The sequence below is a fragment of the Aethalodelphis obliquidens genome, unplaced genomic scaffold, assembly GCF_003676395.1.
Source record: "Aethalodelphis obliquidens isolate GAN/ISIS:26980383/991018 unplaced genomic scaffold, ASM367639v1 scaffold73, whole genome shotgun sequence".
Lineage (NCBI taxonomy): Eukaryota > Metazoa > Chordata > Mammalia > Artiodactyla > Delphinidae > Aethalodelphis > Aethalodelphis obliquidens.
Window position 1 is genome coordinate 2943242 of NW_020838017.1, and position 17277 is coordinate 2960518.

A 17277-nucleotide genomic window follows, 5' to 3' on the forward strand; every position below is an offset into this window, starting at 1 on the left:
GTTGTACTGGCACTGATATAGTGAATATTGTCATCAGTTGTGTAAATAAGAATTCTTTTTTCATCTTGAGCACCAGAATCGTGCATAAAAAATGGTTTGCCTCATCTGGTCACTTTACACTCCTCTGGAATTTCAGTTCCATGCAATGGTGTTGGGTTTGGAGGTCAATGGGTTCTGGAGCTCCCACCATCTCCCCTTTGGAATATATTCAGGGTTTCATAAGCAGGTATGAGGAAACTGACATTGTTAATTCAGCATACTTCCTAACCAGCAACCCCAGATTTTTATAATCTTGTTCATACACGAACTGCATGTTCCTTGGGAGTGTCAGTAGCTTCCATCATATTCTCTGAAAAGTTGATAACTCAAGAATGCAGTTCAAATGAGACCCCCAGGAAGCTCTCAGATGTCCTAGACTATGCCCCCCAATCACCATTTCACTGGTTCAGTCTGCCTGGAGAGCAAGGTTAAAGAGTTGGAGCTGAGTGTCAGAGCTTCATTTGGAATTTTGTGATCAAATGTGTGGACTCAGCAATTGCTCCTATGACAACTTAAGTGGCCATGAAAAATCATGTAGATGGCTCCAAGAGAGGTTCAAGGGAATCCATCTGATCCTTCCTTGTCTTGTGATCTTTCTTAGCACAGAACAAGGAACTTTCCCTCGTTGGCTCAATCAGAGCCCTTTTCCTCTGAAGCGAGCGATAAAGGACAAGATATCAGGTCTCTTTCTGCTTGAGGATAGGTAAGGACAATGATCTTTGTGTGGGCAGGATAGCTTTAACACCTAGAACTGTCTGAGGTTTTATTCAAATAAAAATCGCAAAGATTTGTTCCTTCAACTTAGGAGAGATGCTAGTAACAACTAGGCTGGTTTGATGAGTTACTATTGTAAAAGTTGCATGCGAAGAGTTAACAAATCAGAAGAGATACTCCTCAATCTGCCCTAGGTTAAATTTGTAAAGGTAAAGTGTTATTAATATAAATATTTCAGAAATTTTATACTTTATGGATATCTCTGGAGATTTGTCAGTGCCCTGTCTGTTGATAATATGTTTATAACCTTAGGAATAAAATTCTTATGAAGTAGTTACGTACAATTCTTCAACAGAGAAGTGTATTCTCATTCTGTTATTATTTGCTACAGATATAAATTAACCACAGCCACCAAGTGTCTGTCATCTGCAGGTAGTTTTTCATTCTGAGGCTTGCCTGAGCACTCTGCTATAAGCTCAACAGGTCAGAGTTTCTGTCTTCAGCAAAGGACAGTCATGGAGCCTCATGGTATAGTACTGTCCAAAGTACTTCAATGATGGATACTTCAAAGAATAGACTCCTGGTTACAGCTTCTGAGATAACATCACTTGGACAACTTTCAGACTTTACCAGTGGACTCGGGATTTCCAAGACTCTTCAGCCCAAAAGTAGATGGCTTCAGGAGAGCAGGCTAGTAACCCAAGACCCAGAGGAACAAGAATATATTACATTGGATCAAATGAATTGATGAGAAAAATTTTATTATTGCTGTTCATAGGAATATTTTATGTTGTTTTAATTTTCTATTTCCTGTATGTTATGGGATGAATTGTGTTCCCCCAAAATTCATATATTGAAGTCCCAACACCCAGTACCCCAAACATGACAGTATTTGGACATAAGATCTTTAAAGATATGATTAAGTTAAAATGAAGTCTTTAGGGTGGCCTTAATGAATCTGACTGATGTCTTTATAAGAAGAGGAAATTTGGACACACAAAGAGACATTAGGAGCACACACAAACACACACACACACGGGAAAGTCCACATGAGGACACAGCAAGAAGGTTGCCATCTGCAAGCCAAGGGAGAGAGGCCTCTTGAGAAACCAAACCTACTGACACCTTGATCTTGGACTTCTAGCCTTCAGAATGGTGAGAAAATACATTTCTGTTGTTTAAGCCACTCAGCCTTTGGTATTTTGTTACAGCAGCCTAGCAAAATAATTCACTGGATTTATGAGGAAACTTTTCTATTTATAATCCAAAACAATTTAGTAGACTCTGCTTTTGTAAACTGAAACTGAAACATTAAAACAGTCCAGTTCCCTGGACTGCCAGGGAAGTCCTGGGTATGATGTCATTTTTAAGGAACAAGGTCTATTTATGAAGCCAGTGCCTACAAAGCCCTTGAAGGAAAACTAGCCTGATAGTGTCTTACTGAATTCCAGCCTTACCTTGCAGTCAGAAAGATGATTTTCTGGAACGCCAGGAACATTCGCAGATTTAGAGGATTTTGAGAAAGAGCAATTCACTCAAATGTCTAGGTACCATAAATGTGATGAAATTTGGTGGAGTTTCTTGGGATGGGTTTCCTAGCTTCTGGGATACCAAATACTAGTGGCTTTAAAAAGTACTGCTAACTATCTCGGTAAGGCTAGATCTTTAGCATGTAACAAAAAGTTTTACATGGATTCAAGATTTAGAATTTAAAACTGACCTGTCAAAAGTATTTTAAAATATTAATAAAATGTTCTGTCGCTTTTGTAATTATTTACTGAGCGTCAACTATGTGCCAGATCCTGTTCTATGGTTTAGGCACAAAGTGAGCAAACGAGACAAAGTTCTAATCTGAACAGAGCTTGCATTCTTGTGGTGGAAGCAGCCAGTAAGCACAGAAGGTATTCAATATAGTAAAAAAGAGGATAAGGTTCTCCAGAGAATCAGAATCAGTAGGAGATATATATATATACGTGAAGCCCAAGGAAGTCACTTTTGAGCAAAATGTGTAACTCTTCAATGGTCCTTGGACATCTAATGAAATAAAAATTGAAACTTTGCAATGTGATGACACAAATCACTGGGGAATTTACTGAAGGTAATTTAGAGCCGTGGGTGTGAAATCAAAATTGTAGTGCATTGAAAAGTAAGGTAAAGTGAGAAAATGGAGACTGAAAATTGACGACACTTTTAAGAAGCATCTCTTTATGAGGGAAGAAAGAAAAAGTATGTGGCTGCTGGATAATGTGAGGCCAAAGGAGAGAGGCCATTTTAAAAGCTTTTTATTATAGAAGTTTAAAAAATATATACAAAAGTAGGGAGGATTGGATGATGCCCTTCACTTGGATCAACAAATGTCAACATTTTGATACACTTCTTTTATCTTTTTTTCTTTTATGTTTTCTTGTCAACTTTTAAAGCAAATCTCTGATACCATGTCATGTTACTCCTACATACTCCAGTATGGATCCTAAAAACTAGACATTTTCTTGTATAACACCACAGTGCTGTTATCAAACCCAATAACTTTAGTAATTCTTTAATGTTATTTAATGTCCAGTCTACACTCAGAATTCCTGATGGTCTCAAAAATATCTTTTTATAGTTGGTGTGTTCAAATCGGGATTCAAACACAGTCCACACTATGCATTTGGTGGTTAGGTCTCTCAAGTCTTTTTTAAATTGAATGCTGTCTCCCACCCCTCTTTTTTATGCCATTGACTTGAAGAAAACAGGTCCATTGCCCTGTAATATATTGCTTGATTGTTGATTTGGCTGATTGCTTCCTGGTGGTGGCATTTGAAATTGTTCTCAAATCCCTTGTATTTCCTATAAGCGGGAAGTTAGAACTGAAGGCTTGACTAGATTCAGGTTCAGCTTTTGAGGGCCCGAATACTTGATAGGTGGTGCCGTATACGTCGTCATCATCATATGAGTAGACACTTGTATAATCTTTGACACTCACACTTATAGTGACCCTAAGATTGATCACTGGTTTTAGGTGATGACAGCTTGGTGGTTTTGTAAAGTTCCCCATCAAGTTTCTTCTAATCCTTATATCATCATTAATAATTATTGCATGAAACAATTGTTTCATGAGGGTCAAAAATGTATTTTTCTAATTAGATCATTTCCGTATTTATGGTTGGAGTTATTTAAAGGAAAATTGTCCATCATTAATCTCAGAGTAAAGGGTTGATTTTCTAGCTTTCTCCAATGCTGACCAATGAGGTTCTGTTTTTCTTCTGCTCCCTCTCCATCTATCTCCTGTGTATTATTTGAATTCTTGGACTTTTACATATTTAAAGGTTTTCAATCAATTGCAGTCTATTCTTCTATGCTTAAATGGTCCCATCTTTGGTCACTGGGAGTCCTTTCAAAATGACTCCTGTGTTCTTTTGACCCCACTGTCGTTTTGTTGAAATAAGGGTTACTGACAATAATAAGGCAACTACTGATCTGTTCTCCATCCTTAGAGTTTTGCCTTTTCTGCAATGTCATATTTTGGGGGCTGACTGCTTTCACTTAGCAAAAGGCATTTAAAATTCATTCATATTGTTGTGTGATTCCCTTTCAATACTGAATAATATTGCAATGTCTGGATGTATCATACTTATACATTCACCTGTTGAAGGACATCTTGGTTGCTTCACTTTTGGGTTATTATGAATACGTTTTTGCATGGAGATAAATTTCTAGTAAGTTGGCCAAATACCTAGGAGCATGATTGCCATATTGTGTGGTAAGGGTATATTTAGCTTTGTAAGAAATAGCCAAACTATCTTCCAAAGGGGCTGCACCATTTTGCATTCCACCAGCAATGAATGAGCATTCCTGTTGCTCCATGGCCTCACCACCATTTGGTCTTGTAGATTTTTAAAAAAATTTAGTCATCCTAATATGCGTGTAGTATTATCTCATCGTTGTGGTAGACTTACTTTGAAAATCGTTTGGCAGTATCACGTGAGCTCCTCTGATCTGGCAATTTCACATATGTACCAAGAGACATTGTTTATAAGAGCAAAACCCAAAGCTAGTAGCAACCCAAACATATAGTAGACAGAAGAATGAATAAATTTATAATATTATATTCATATAATAGAATACTATGTAGCAGTCTAAAAATATTTAACTTACTATATAATTTATGGAAATGTACATAGCAATAAAACTATAATGAATACGGTATTCATAATGATAAAATTATTAATAAGGGTTGCTTTTTTCAGGATCTCATTGAGGAGGGCACACAGGGAGCTTTAAGGTTATTGGTTATATTATTTTCCTTAAGTTGGGTAATGTGTATGCCAGTGTTTCATTCTTTGTATCATATATGTATTTTTTACATTGCATTTTCTTATGCTGGTGGCCAGGGGCATTGCACTATTTCATAATGCAAAGAAATAAGTACTTGATAGACAAAAATATTAATTCTCTTTACCCTAAATGCTTGCAGTCTTTGCTCATGTGTCTTTTTCTCATATGTAAACCTCTTCCTTATCTTCTTCAACCATGTTAACCCCCTTTTTTTTTTTTTTCGGGCTGCGGCATGTGGGATCTTGGTTCCCTGACCAGGGTTCGAACCCATGCACCCTGCATTGGGAGTGCAGAGTCTTAACCACTGGACTGCCAGGGAAGTCCCTATGTTAACCCATTTTTTTAAATTAATCAATTAATTTTTATTTTTGGCTGTGTTGGGTCTTTGTTGCTGCGCGGGGGCTTTCCCTAGTTGCGGCGACCGGGGGCTACTCTTTGTTACAGTGCTTGGGCTTCTCATTGTGGTGGCTTCTCGTTGCAGAGCAGGGGCTCTAGGTATGCAGGCTTGTGGCATGCATACTCAGTAGTTGTGGCATGCAGGCTCAGTAGTTGTGGCTCGTGGGCTCTAGAGTGCAGGCTCAGCAGTTGTGGTGCACAGGCTTAGTTGCTTTGTGGCATGTGGGATCTTCCTGGACCAGGGCTCGAACCCTTGTCCCCTGCATTGGCAGGCGGATTCTTAACTACTGCGCCTCCAGGGAAGTCCCTGTTAACCCAATTTTGATGAATCTTCTGAAAAATGCCCTGACAGCTCTAGCCCATGCTGTTCTTTCCCTTACCTGAAATCCGATAGCTTTGCCATTTGTGATAGTCAATTTTATGTGCCAACTTGAGTAGGTCACAGTACCCATATAATTCATCAAACACCAGTTCTGATGTTGCTCTGCAGGGTTTGTTTTTTTTTTTTGAGATGACATGAACATTTAAATAAGTAGACTTTGTTAACCAGATTATGTTCCATAATGTGGGTGGGCCTCATCCAATCAGTTGAAGGCCTTAAGAGAGGGAATTCTGTCTCTAGAGACTCAGGCTGCAACATTAATTCTTCCCTAGGTCTCAGACTGGTGGCTTACCCTGCACATTTCAGACTTGCCATTCCCACAATCATGTGTGCCAGTCCCTTAAAATAGATCTCTCTCTCTCTCTCTACATACACACACACCCCTATTCTGTTTCTCTGGAGAACTCTAACATGTCACTTACTGTATATCCATTTTTGAGATAACATATTAAAAGCATCTGGAAGTGCCTGTCAAATTGTAGGTACTTGTAAGCATTCATGTTTTTTCTCCGACTTCTGCTTTCTATCTTTATTGTTTAACAGGTTCATGTTTTGTTTTCCTGTATTAGTTATTTATTGCTGTGTAACAAATTACCCCAAAACTTAGTGGCTTACAGCAACACTTTTATCTCACAGTTTCTGTGGGTCAGGATCTGGGCACAGCTTAGATGGGTCCCTCTGGCCTAGGGTCTCTGACAGACCACAGTCTCGGCTGTTATCATCTCAAAGGTCGACTGGGGAAAGATAAGCTTCAAGGCTCACTCACCATGGTTGTTGGCAGGATTCAGGTCTGTGCAGGCTCTTAGCCTGAGAGCCTCAGTCCCTCACTTGAGAGGAACACTTGGAGGCTGTCCTCAGCCTGCTTCGTGAAAGTGTGCAATCTGAGATGGCAGGAGAGAGTATACCCACAGGAAGGAAGTCACAGTCATTTATAACTTAACCACGGAAGTGACATCCAATCACTTTTGTTAGATTCCATTCATTAGAAGCGAGTCAGTAGGTCCGGCTTCGAACTCCAGGGTGAATTCAAAGGTGTGAATACCAGCGGGTGGGGGTCATTGGGATCATGTCAGAAGATGCCACCACATTTTCATTTAAATCCATTTATTATTCAACAAACAGGTATTATATATGCCAGGCACTGTTCTAGCCACTTGTACCAGTGAATAAAACATACAAAATTCCCTGCCTTTAGCAGAGAGAGATAGTTAATTACATGTTTGTATGTTTCAAGGTGATAAATGCTATAAAAATTAGGTCAGGATAAGAGCACTGGGGGTGAGGGTAGGAAGTCAGAAAAGGCTTCAGAGAGAGGGGACAGTTGAGCAAAAGCTTAAAGGAGGTGAAGGAACTGGCTACATGAATATCTGAAGGAAGAGAAACCAGTGCAGAGACTCAAAGGCAGGAACATGCCTGCATCTTCAAGGAAGAGCAAGGAGGCCAGTGGCACTGAAGTCCAGTGAGCGTAAGGAGAGTGTAATAGGAAATGAGGTCTGAGAAGATGGGACCGAAGTCTGCAGAGCTGGGAGGTTATTGTAAGGATTTTGACTTTTTCCTGAAGTGAAATGGATGCCGTTGAAGGGCTTTGAGCAGATGAATGACATGATCTTACTTGTTTTATAAACTTGAAAATTAAATATAATATACACTCAGAAAGCACACAAAGCACAAGTGTACAGCCCAATAAATATTTACAAAGTAAACATACCCATCAGTTAGCACCAGATGAGGAAAGAGAACGTCACTGGCATTCGAGAAGCTGTCCCCAGGGCCCAACCTAGTCATACATCCCCTCCTCTACAAAAGTAAATTATCTTGACTTCTATTGCCTAGTTTCAAATTTTATATAAATGGAGTCATACAACATATTCTCTTGTGTCTTCTTTTGCTAAGTATCATCTGTGTTGTTGCTCAAGGCAGCTTATTTTCATTGTTAGGAATTATTCCATTGTATGAACATACTATAGTTTATTCCTGCTTCTATTGATGGACTTTTGGGGTTTTCCAAGTTTGGACAATGCTATGAACATTCTTGTACATGTCTTTCAGTATATATTTCTGTCGCTGGCTTGTAGAGTAGGTGTGTGCTCAGTAATAATAGATATGTCAAACCATCTTCCAAGATGTTTATACCAGTTTAAATTGCGATTGATGCCTTACGTTTTTACAGGATCACTCTGGCTGCTGCATTGTGAAGTGACTGTGCAAGGGTAAGGGTGGTTGGAGGAGGACTAAGAGGTCGTGCAGTAACCCATGTGTGGTAAGATGGGGCTCAGCCCAGAGCAGGAATATTGGAGATGGTGATACGTGGTTGGATACTGGTTATATTTTAAAGGTAGGATCAACAGGAATTTCCTGACAGGTTGGATATGGAGGATAGAAAAAGAGAGGAGGCCAGGATGTGTCCACGGCGTTTGGCCTAATCATGTTTATGGACAGAACTGTCATCACCTGAGATAAAAGCTGGGCAGCCGGTTAGAGAGAAGATCATTAGTTCCATTAGGGCCTGTTACGTTTGAGATGTCTATTTGACATCCAGCTGGATTGTCAGGGAGGTGGCTGGAGTTCAGGAGAGAGGTCTGAGTCATTGATACAAATTTGGGAGTCGTTGGCAAATGATATTATATTGATCAGGGTCCAATCGGGAAAAAGAAACCACACTGTAATTTGAACAGGCAAAGTTTATGTTAGGAATTATTACAGGATGGTATTTTACAATTCAACAGTTACAGGCTAGGACTTCTGTGGAAGTATCTCTTTCTCATTTCCCTTCTTCCTCAACCCTCTCCTTTCCTTTCCTCTTTGAAATTTAACCTGGTGGATGTGGACTTACTGCTGCTGAGAGCCATCTTGATACCAAATGAAGCCTAAATACAGAATCCATGATAAAGGAAAACATAACCGCAAATGGAGAGATGTGCCATTATGTGTGCCCTTGAATCAAGCTTTTCTTGAAGTAATTTATACTCTTGGGCCTGTCAGCTCTGTTAACCAATACATTCTCCATTTGCCCAATCCAGTTTGGATTCTATTTTCTAATACTACAGGAAGAGTTATAATACAGATGCTTAGTTTTCAGTGTGTTTGCAGTATTTTCTTGAGAAATATTAGTTTCTCATTTCTCCTGTATTAGCCTTGGTGTCAAACTACCTGGTTTAAGTCTTGATCCTGACACTGTTAAGAAATCACCAGCTACTAAAGCTCTCTTTGCCTCATTTTCCTTAGTAATAAATTGACAATAAAAATATACCTTACTGACAGTGGTTTTGTGAGGAATAAATGAGATGAAATGTAAAATGCTTACTAAGGTGTCTTTCACATGCTAAATAAATGTTAGCTATTTTTACTGTTTAACAATTAAATAGTGGTTGTTATTATTTTCCATTGCTGAGAGATATTTGATTTATTCTACAGTGTGTTTTGCTACAAATCTGCATATTTTTAGCCTTTAATTTCCCAATTACTGAATTTTAAGGCTTGTAGTGTGTTCCAGAATAAATCATCCATATCACTATTGCTGAAGTGTGTGTAAACATAATCTCTTCCTATAACTTATTTTGTACATGTCATTGGTGACATATCATAGCCTATGAAATTCTCTTATTTAAGAAACTTACAACAAATGATAAAAGGAGAATATAAAATTACTGAATTAACTGTGCAAAAAACCCCAAGAATTATTAACTACAACAGGGAATTAGAGCAATGAGTAATGGACTTAGTAAGAAGTAAAGAGAACGCTAAAGCCTATAAGAACAGCAGATGTGAGGAGCAGCCGCTACCCTAGGGTGGAGGTGGAGGGCCCAGTAAGAGGTCCCTCCCCCAGCCCCATACTTGCCCCCCAACCGCTGAGATCCAGACCTCATTGGAGGGGTGTGGCCATGGCCTACCAGTGTCAGGGGAGTCCCTGTGGTGCTGCACCACTGGAACTTGTTGTAAATCCCTCTTTCGGTGCTGGGGAAAGGGGCGGTGTCTTGGGAGAGTCACGCCACGACAGAACTGCTGGGAAGTTGGGATGGGGGAATGGGGGGCTGCTGGCCACCACATACCGGAGGAGCTGGCCCTGGAGAAGTACCCACCTTCAGAAGCCCAGCCAGGAAGCACAGCAGAACCAGGAAGAAAGACTGCTTCCTCCTGCAAAGTCTCTCCGTCACCCTCTATTGACAAAACCTAACATCATACCAGTGTCAAAGTAAATATAAAGGGCCTAACTCCATTTTTGCAGAGTGGGTAATGAAGGATGAATTTGTAGCACAGTCACAGTCAATCAGTGACTGATACAGATGGCATATAAAACTAAAAGAATGAAATCACCAAGGGAATAAGTATAGACACAGAAGAAGACCAAAGGCTGAGCCCTGTGGGCTGTCACTTTAATAGGTCAGGCAGGAGTGGGAGAACCAGCAAAGGCCACTGTGGAGGAGCAGCCAGGGTGGTAGGTGGTATTCTGGGAGCAAAGTGAATCAAAGAATAGGAGGAGAGGAACCAGAAAACATATTGACAGTTCTTTTGTGAAATTATGCCTCAAAGGGGAGCAGGGGAAAGGTGCAGTAACAGACAGAGGAAATGGGGTCAAGTGGAGTTCGTTTTGAAGATGAGAGAAATAACTACGTGCTGTGTGATGGGAATAGTCCAATAAAGACTGATGATGCTGGGGAGAGAACAGACGGGCTGGAGTGATGCCCTCGAGTAGTAAGGGATGATGGAATCCAGCACTCAAGTACAGAATTCCTTTAGGTGGACACAGGGGTAGTTCATCTACAGTAACAGGCAGGCAGCAGAGAGGGACACAGCTGGATGTGGTGGAAGTCTTTGGTGGCGGGAGTCTCCACTTCCATTTTCTCAGTGAAGTAGAAAGCAAGGAAGGGGGAGGTGGTGAGAAGGATTGAAGAGGGAAGAGGAGGTGTGAAATACACATTTAGAAGAATGGCATAGACCAGGCAAAGTTAGAATTATTAAAGTGAGGGTAGTCAGCATGGTTCTGGGTTTTCCTCCAGCCATGCACTGCTGTAGTATGGAGTAGATGGGCAACTGGCTTTATCCAGGGCTCTCAATTTACCAAGCAGGTATGATGAGGCGACAGGGAGGTGAGGGAGTTGAGGATGCAAGACACTGCTGATAATGATTGACCATGGAGTTTAAGCTAGGTTACTAGGGAGGGAGAAGTCATAAGGGAATAAGGTAGTACGATGTGGGTTGGAGGTGTAGGTAGGGTTACGAAGTCTTGATTTCAGGGCATTAGAGGGAGTAACCTGTAAAGAGAGCAGGTGGTGGTTATAGTGGGATGCTTCCAGGGTTCCATTCCTTGAACGGGACAAAGTCTAGGGTGTGTGATCACAGGGAGAGTGAGAGTCTGCGGTAAGAAAGAGGATAGGAGTGGGATTCATGGAGCCAAGAGGTTGTTAGAAGGATTACGTACCTGTACACTGAAATCTCCAAGAAGTGAGGGGGACAGTGTTGCAGGGTGTCACAAAATTATAAGCTCTTCACAGATGAGAGAAGTGTGTGCCCTATACAGCAGCCTCCCAAGCACAGCACAGAATGTGTAGTGTAGGCAGAGTGAATACCTGTGGGATGCTGAGGGAGAGAACAGGTCCGCTGTGGAAAGGCACGAAGCATAGATGAGCCTAGTTTTGTGAGGTAGAAGAACTGAGCCTCGGGTGCTTTGGTGGGATCATATTGAAAAGAAAGCCTCCAAGACAAGAGGGAGATTCAAACTCTGAAAATGTACCTAGCTTTGTAGGCACTAGGGCATTCCAGCTCACCCGAGAGGTGGGAATGGGCAGAGCCCTGGGAAGGCAAAGCTGTGCTTCAAGAAAAGAGCAAGACGGGCATCCCCCAGGGAAAGCTCTTTTTCCTGCAACAGAGAAAGGCCAAAGCATTTCGTGCTGGGTCAGAGTCTGTCCCTGCCCTAAGAGTCTGTTGGTCCCAGCAAAGAGGGTCCTAGCACTGAAGACGTCCGAGAAATCTCCAGCCCTGTCATCTTTAAGGATGAGCAAGCGGACCAACCATTGAGACTCCCAGCCAAGTGCTATTCCATTGGGCCAGTCGGAGGACGCAGTGCCTGGGGCTTCAGGAGTGGGCCGGCGCATTGACTCCGGGATGACCAGGATAAATGTGTTATTTCTGGCTTTTGTCCCGAACCGGGGAGCTGGTACCATGCCGCACCGTCACCACTGCCTCCGGGTGAACTCGGTCGTGCGCTGCACCCGGGGCTCGGAGACTCAGGGTATCACCAGTGCAGGGCGGACACTGGGCTGCGAAGCGGCGCCCCGCGGCGCGGCAGCGGCGGCGGGGCGGGCCTCCAGGTGGAGAGCACCGCGCAGAGTTTGCCTGCGTCCGCCCTCAGCCAATCACGAGCCGTCCTTCGGTCTTCCCCTGAAAGTCGTCCCTCCGCAGTTCTCTTTCTTTGGCCTCCTTGTTTCCCGCCGGCGTGTAGAGTCCTCGGGTACGTTGCATTTCCGTTTCCGGCGCTGTCTGTGCGGGCCTGAGGAGGAGCAGCAGTTGCGTTCCCGGTAACGGTCGCGTGGTGGGTTAGGCGGCGGCGGTGGGGTCTTCGGGGCTGGGACTCCGGGAGGGTCGCGAGTCGCGCGCGTGGTAAGGTCCTCGCTCGGTTCTCCCGGACAGTCTGCCCCGGGCAGCGCCTCGTGGCCCGGGCAGACATATTTGGTACCGGCCGGAGAAGTGCTGAATGAATTCACGCAGAGAGCCGGGACCGGGAGGGGAGGTGACAGGGAGAGGTGAGAGGTCGTTTCCTACCGGGGTAATCCTAGCAGGTGACTTAAACCGGAGCCAGATCTGTGGACTCCAAATTGTGCTTTTCCCACCCCTATACCCCGAAAAAAGGAGGAAGGCATCAGTACAAGTCGGAACCCAAATATAGTGGAGAAGAGAAATAATGTCTCTGGAATTCTACAGCTGTTTAGTGAAAGCGTTCCTAGAACCCAGCTCTCCTGACTCCCGGCTAGGATTTTTTGACATTATGCTGGTATATGTGGACTTTCTGTTTCCTCTGGTGTGTGTCCGTGGGAAACCTCTGGCTGACCTCCAGCGGTTGTGCAGACTTCTGATGCGGCCCTTATAGCATGGTACAGAAGACATGGGTTTATATTTCTTCCACTAGTTCAGATCGCAGCTGTAGCCGTCTCCATGCACAATGCCTAGTGCATTATAGGCCGATGCAAATATATATCGAACTGAAATGAATTCAGTATCTTAATTGAATGAAGTGACCCCCCCCACCCCACCCCTTCTTTTTTTCAAGCAAGCGCAGCAGATTGTATGCGACCCAATTTTCTAAAGAACTCTCTAATCCAGTGGTTTCCCACTTATGGGCCATAAATTCCTGGGCCTCTCAGAAATCATTGTAAGGGTTTCTACAAATCCATGTGGTGTCCAGGCATCATCCAGAGTCAGTCAGATCTCACGCACGGAGATACTGCTGTTTTTTAAAGGCATATAGATGAGTATTAGAACTTGAAAATTTTACATATTCAACAGTTGTAAAAGTAATACTGCTATTATGTTGGAGGGTTGTTAAAATGATTTAGTTTTTCAGAATAAAATATCTTAAAAATAGTGTAAGTTTGGAGGCCACTTCATTAGTCCAGTTGATATTTAGGGCTGAGTTAGTATGGTAACCACTGGTCACATATGGCTATTTAAATTTAGAGTTGAATTAATTAAAATTAAATAAAATTTAAAATTCAGTTTCTCAGTTTCACTAGGTACATTTTAAGTTCTCAGTAGCTACATGTGGCTGGTGGCTACTGTGCTGAAAAATATAGAATATTTTCATCATTGCAGAAACGGACAGTGCTAATGTAGACATTTAGGACAAATAAAAAGTAACTTAAGCAGAGGTAACTAATTTATAGCATAATAGAGATAAGTGAAATTGGTGATAATTATTTTATTTTATTTGTCTTTGGCTGCGTTGGGTCTTCGTCGCTGCGCCCGGGCTTTCTTTAGTTGCAGTGAGCGAGGGCTGCTCTTCGTTGCGGTGCACGGGCTTCTCGTTGCGGTGGCTTCTCTTGTTGCGGACCACGGGCACTAGGCATGCCGGCTTCAGTAGTTGCGGCACAAGGGCTCAGTAGTTGTGGCTCGCGAGCTCTAGAGCTCAGGTTCAGTAGTTGTGGCACACGGGCTTAGCTGCTCTGCGGCGCGTGGGATCTTCCCAGATCAGGGCTCGAACCCGTGTCCCCTGCATTGGCAGGCGGATTCTTAACCACTGCGCCACCAGGGAAGTGCCAAAAGTCGGGATAATATTAAGCAGTTTCCACACCTGTTGGGTAAACAAATATATATCTCTTCGTAAAGAAGTAAATGAAATTTACTGTTTTTCTCTGGGTGTTTTCTGGATTGTAAAATGCTTCCCCTGCCCCCACCCAACTCACCGTAGGTTAGAGTTAGTTGTGGATTGGTAAAAAGCTACTATGGAGACTAAGGACCAGAAGAAACATAGAAAGAAAAACAGTGGGCCCAAAGCTGAAAAGAAGAAGAAACGTCGTCTGCAGGATCTCCAAATTGGAGATGAGGAAGATGCCCGGAAGCGAAACCCCAAAGCATTTGCAGTCCAGTCTGCTGTGCGGATGGCGAGGTCCTTTCACAGGTATGTTTAGCTGGAGTCTAGTGGTTCTTCCAATTATTCTTTTTAACTAGTAGGAGCCTCTCCAGAGGTTTGGATTCATGAGTCTGTTCCAACTCTGAAGGACATGGAGGTGCAAGTCATATTTCTTTTACTGAAATGTGAGAAGTCTTTGCTGTGGATGTCACTTTGCCTCCAGCATCTGCACACTGATTGGGTTCTTTTGTCCAAGAGAAAAAGAGTTTTTCTTTATAGAATTTGTTTTGTTTGTAAACTTTAAACAATCTCTATGGTAACAGGTGTGCTTGTGTTATTTTCTGGATATGTTTCATATAATTGGAGTATGTAGTATTAAACAGCTTTATTTAATGGGTCCTTATTATATGTACTTTAAAGGCAGTGTACTTTAAACATTATTGAATTAACTTCTCCTAGTAGGAGAGCCAAATTTAACCCAATAGTCTCTCCTTTTATTTATTATGGTACACTGCCTCCATGTTTGCCTCTTGTTTTCTTTTTAAACTATTAAAGTCAACTAATAAGGCAATCAGATTTAAGGTGTGTATAGTTTTCAGCTCTGCTATTGTGTTGTATATATTTACTGAAGTGGTTATTTGGATTGGCGCCAGAAGTTAACAAGCTAATTGTATTCACATATTGTCTGTTCTGCTCTCTTTAAAGTTTGTGCTTCTAGGGATGATGCCTTTTATATTTTGAAAGTGAATTTACTTTTTTTTTTTTTTAAAAACAAATAGGACTCAGGATTTGAAGACAAAAAAGCATCACATTCCAGTGGTTGATCGAACTCCACTAGAGCCCCCACCAATAGTGGTAGTGGTGATGGGGCCTCCAAAAGTTGGAAAGAGCACTTTGATCCAGTGCCTCATTCGGAACTTTACCAGGCAGAAGCTGACAGAGATCAGAGGCCCTGTGACAATCGTGTCAGGTAGGAGGTGCTGTCACAGACTGACATGGCAGGTGTTGTCATCTGTGGGACATGCATGTCTTTGTTTAACATTTTCTTCACTGGTAAATGGTAAAGTAATATTGTCACTCCATGTTACTCCTCTTGTACTTTTATTAAGGTGGCTGTAGCTTCAGAAAAGGATAGATTCCCAGAGATAATAATGGTGTAGATGTATACCTATTGTAACTGTTGTATGGATTTGCCAGCTGTGCTCCTCTGAAAGGCTTGGCAGGCCTGGGCAGGCTGGCTTGGTTATGGTGAGCACCTTCATTTAACAGATAATGAGTACCTGCTATGTACCAGGTGCACCTGTTTGCCCTCCTGAAGCCACGTTCTTGTGGAAGTGAGGGAGTTTTTCCTTTCTTTTTCCTGTGAGAATTTGTCTGCTCTGGGAAATGGTGATGTTTCTAAAGTCTGAGGGAGGATGAAACAAGTTCCCAGATGGCAGTGGTAGAATCTGAAATCTCTTCTCATAGTAATAATATAGTTGGATTGAGGCTTTTCTTTTTCTTTAAGGCATTCCCATCATTTTGACTGATTTGTTTTTAGCTTAATTTGAAATAATGATTGCTCCATGAACATTCTGTTGCATTAGGTTTGAGGGTTTTTTCGCTGTAGTGAGAACAGGGGAAGCTTTGATAGAGATAGAAGCTTTGGCCCACTGCTGAACAGTAGGATCACAGCCATCATGAAGCCTACTTGTCTGCCCATTCCAGTTGGAATTTTACCTATTTGAGCACTTGATTCCTATGGGTAGGCTTTTGATATTATTTTAAAATTAGAGAACCTAACAAGAAAACTAATTTACTTTATTTGATATTTACTTTATTTGATCAGTTTTCTCCTATAAAAATGAACTTCTGGCATACTCTTGTGAATGTACAAGGTGCTTTACTAGATGCAATTAAAAATAATAATTAGAGTTAACAGATTTTTTTCCAAGGCTTTTTAAAAGTAAAATTTTCATCTTTTCACTTATAGGTAAAAAGCGCAGACTCACCATTATTGAATGTGGATGTGACATTAACATGATGATTGATCTGGCTAAAGTAGCGGATTTGGTAAGTCATTGGGGGCAGCATGGGTTTCTGATGGGGATTTACAGCAATGTGATAAGTTATTTATCCCATGTTGAAGGGAAGAAAGATTTAAGATTATTAAAAAAATGATGAGTATCATCAGGGATACAAAAGATGTGTTTGAATTGATGATGACAATAATTGTTATAGTAAAAATAGAATGTGCATAATGAAATGTATTCTGAAATCTAAAAGTAGACCGTAGGTCAGAGAAAACCTTTAATGAATGTAGCTAATAAAAGCTCATTAAGATATGCATACATACATACGAGTTTATAATAGTACCATTTCTTGGACCCTTACTAGGCACTGTGCTAACAGCTTTCTACAAATTTAGCTCATCTAATCCCCCAGTATGCCTTAGAGGTAAGTAGGTGTTATCTCTAGTTTACGTATGATGAAGTCGAGGCTCCCAGAATTTAAGCAATTTTTCCGAGGATGAGAATTCTGCTCTTGATGGTGCCAGAAACTCTGTTCTTAATGATTATGATAAAATATGGATCTTTTTACCATATTGGGTAAAAAATCTCATGGATTACCCTTGAGAAGTTGTCAGAGTTTATAATAGAAAATCTGTACTGCACTCAGCATCTGGAAATTGTACAGCCTTGATTGCATTTACAGAAATGTTAATGTCTGTTAATTACCTTTAAAACTAGCAAAAATAGGGCTTCTCTGGTGGCGCAGTGGTTGAGAGTCCGCCTGCCGATGCGGGGGACACGGGTTCGTGCCCCGGTCCGGGAAGATCCCACATGCCGCAGAGCGGCTGGGCCCGTGGGCCATGGCCGCTGAGCCT

General features: G+C 41.8%; 1 protein-coding gene across 2 annotated transcripts in view; it reads left to right on the top strand.

Moving 5' to 3' along the window:
- The first annotated feature begins 12257 nt into the window (after nucleotides 1–12257).
- BMS1 (BMS1 ribosome biogenesis factor) overlaps nucleotides 12258–17277 on the top strand; it is a 46200-nt gene continuing 41180 nt past the window's right edge. The window contains exons 1-4 of one of the 2 annotated variants that reach the window (XM_027091774.1): nucleotides 12258–12363; nucleotides 14250–14459; nucleotides 15191–15381; nucleotides 16384–16463. In XM_027091774.1, coding sequence (XP_026947575.1) covers nucleotides 14284–14459; nucleotides 15191–15381; nucleotides 16384–16463 — 447 coding nt within the window. In that variant the 5' untranslated portion in view covers nucleotides 12258–12363; nucleotides 14250–14283. Of the gene's footprint in view, nucleotides 12364–12413; nucleotides 12589–14249; nucleotides 14460–15190; nucleotides 15382–16383; nucleotides 16464–17277 lie in introns of those variants that run through there. The other variant, XM_027091775.1, reaches the window with a different exon arrangement.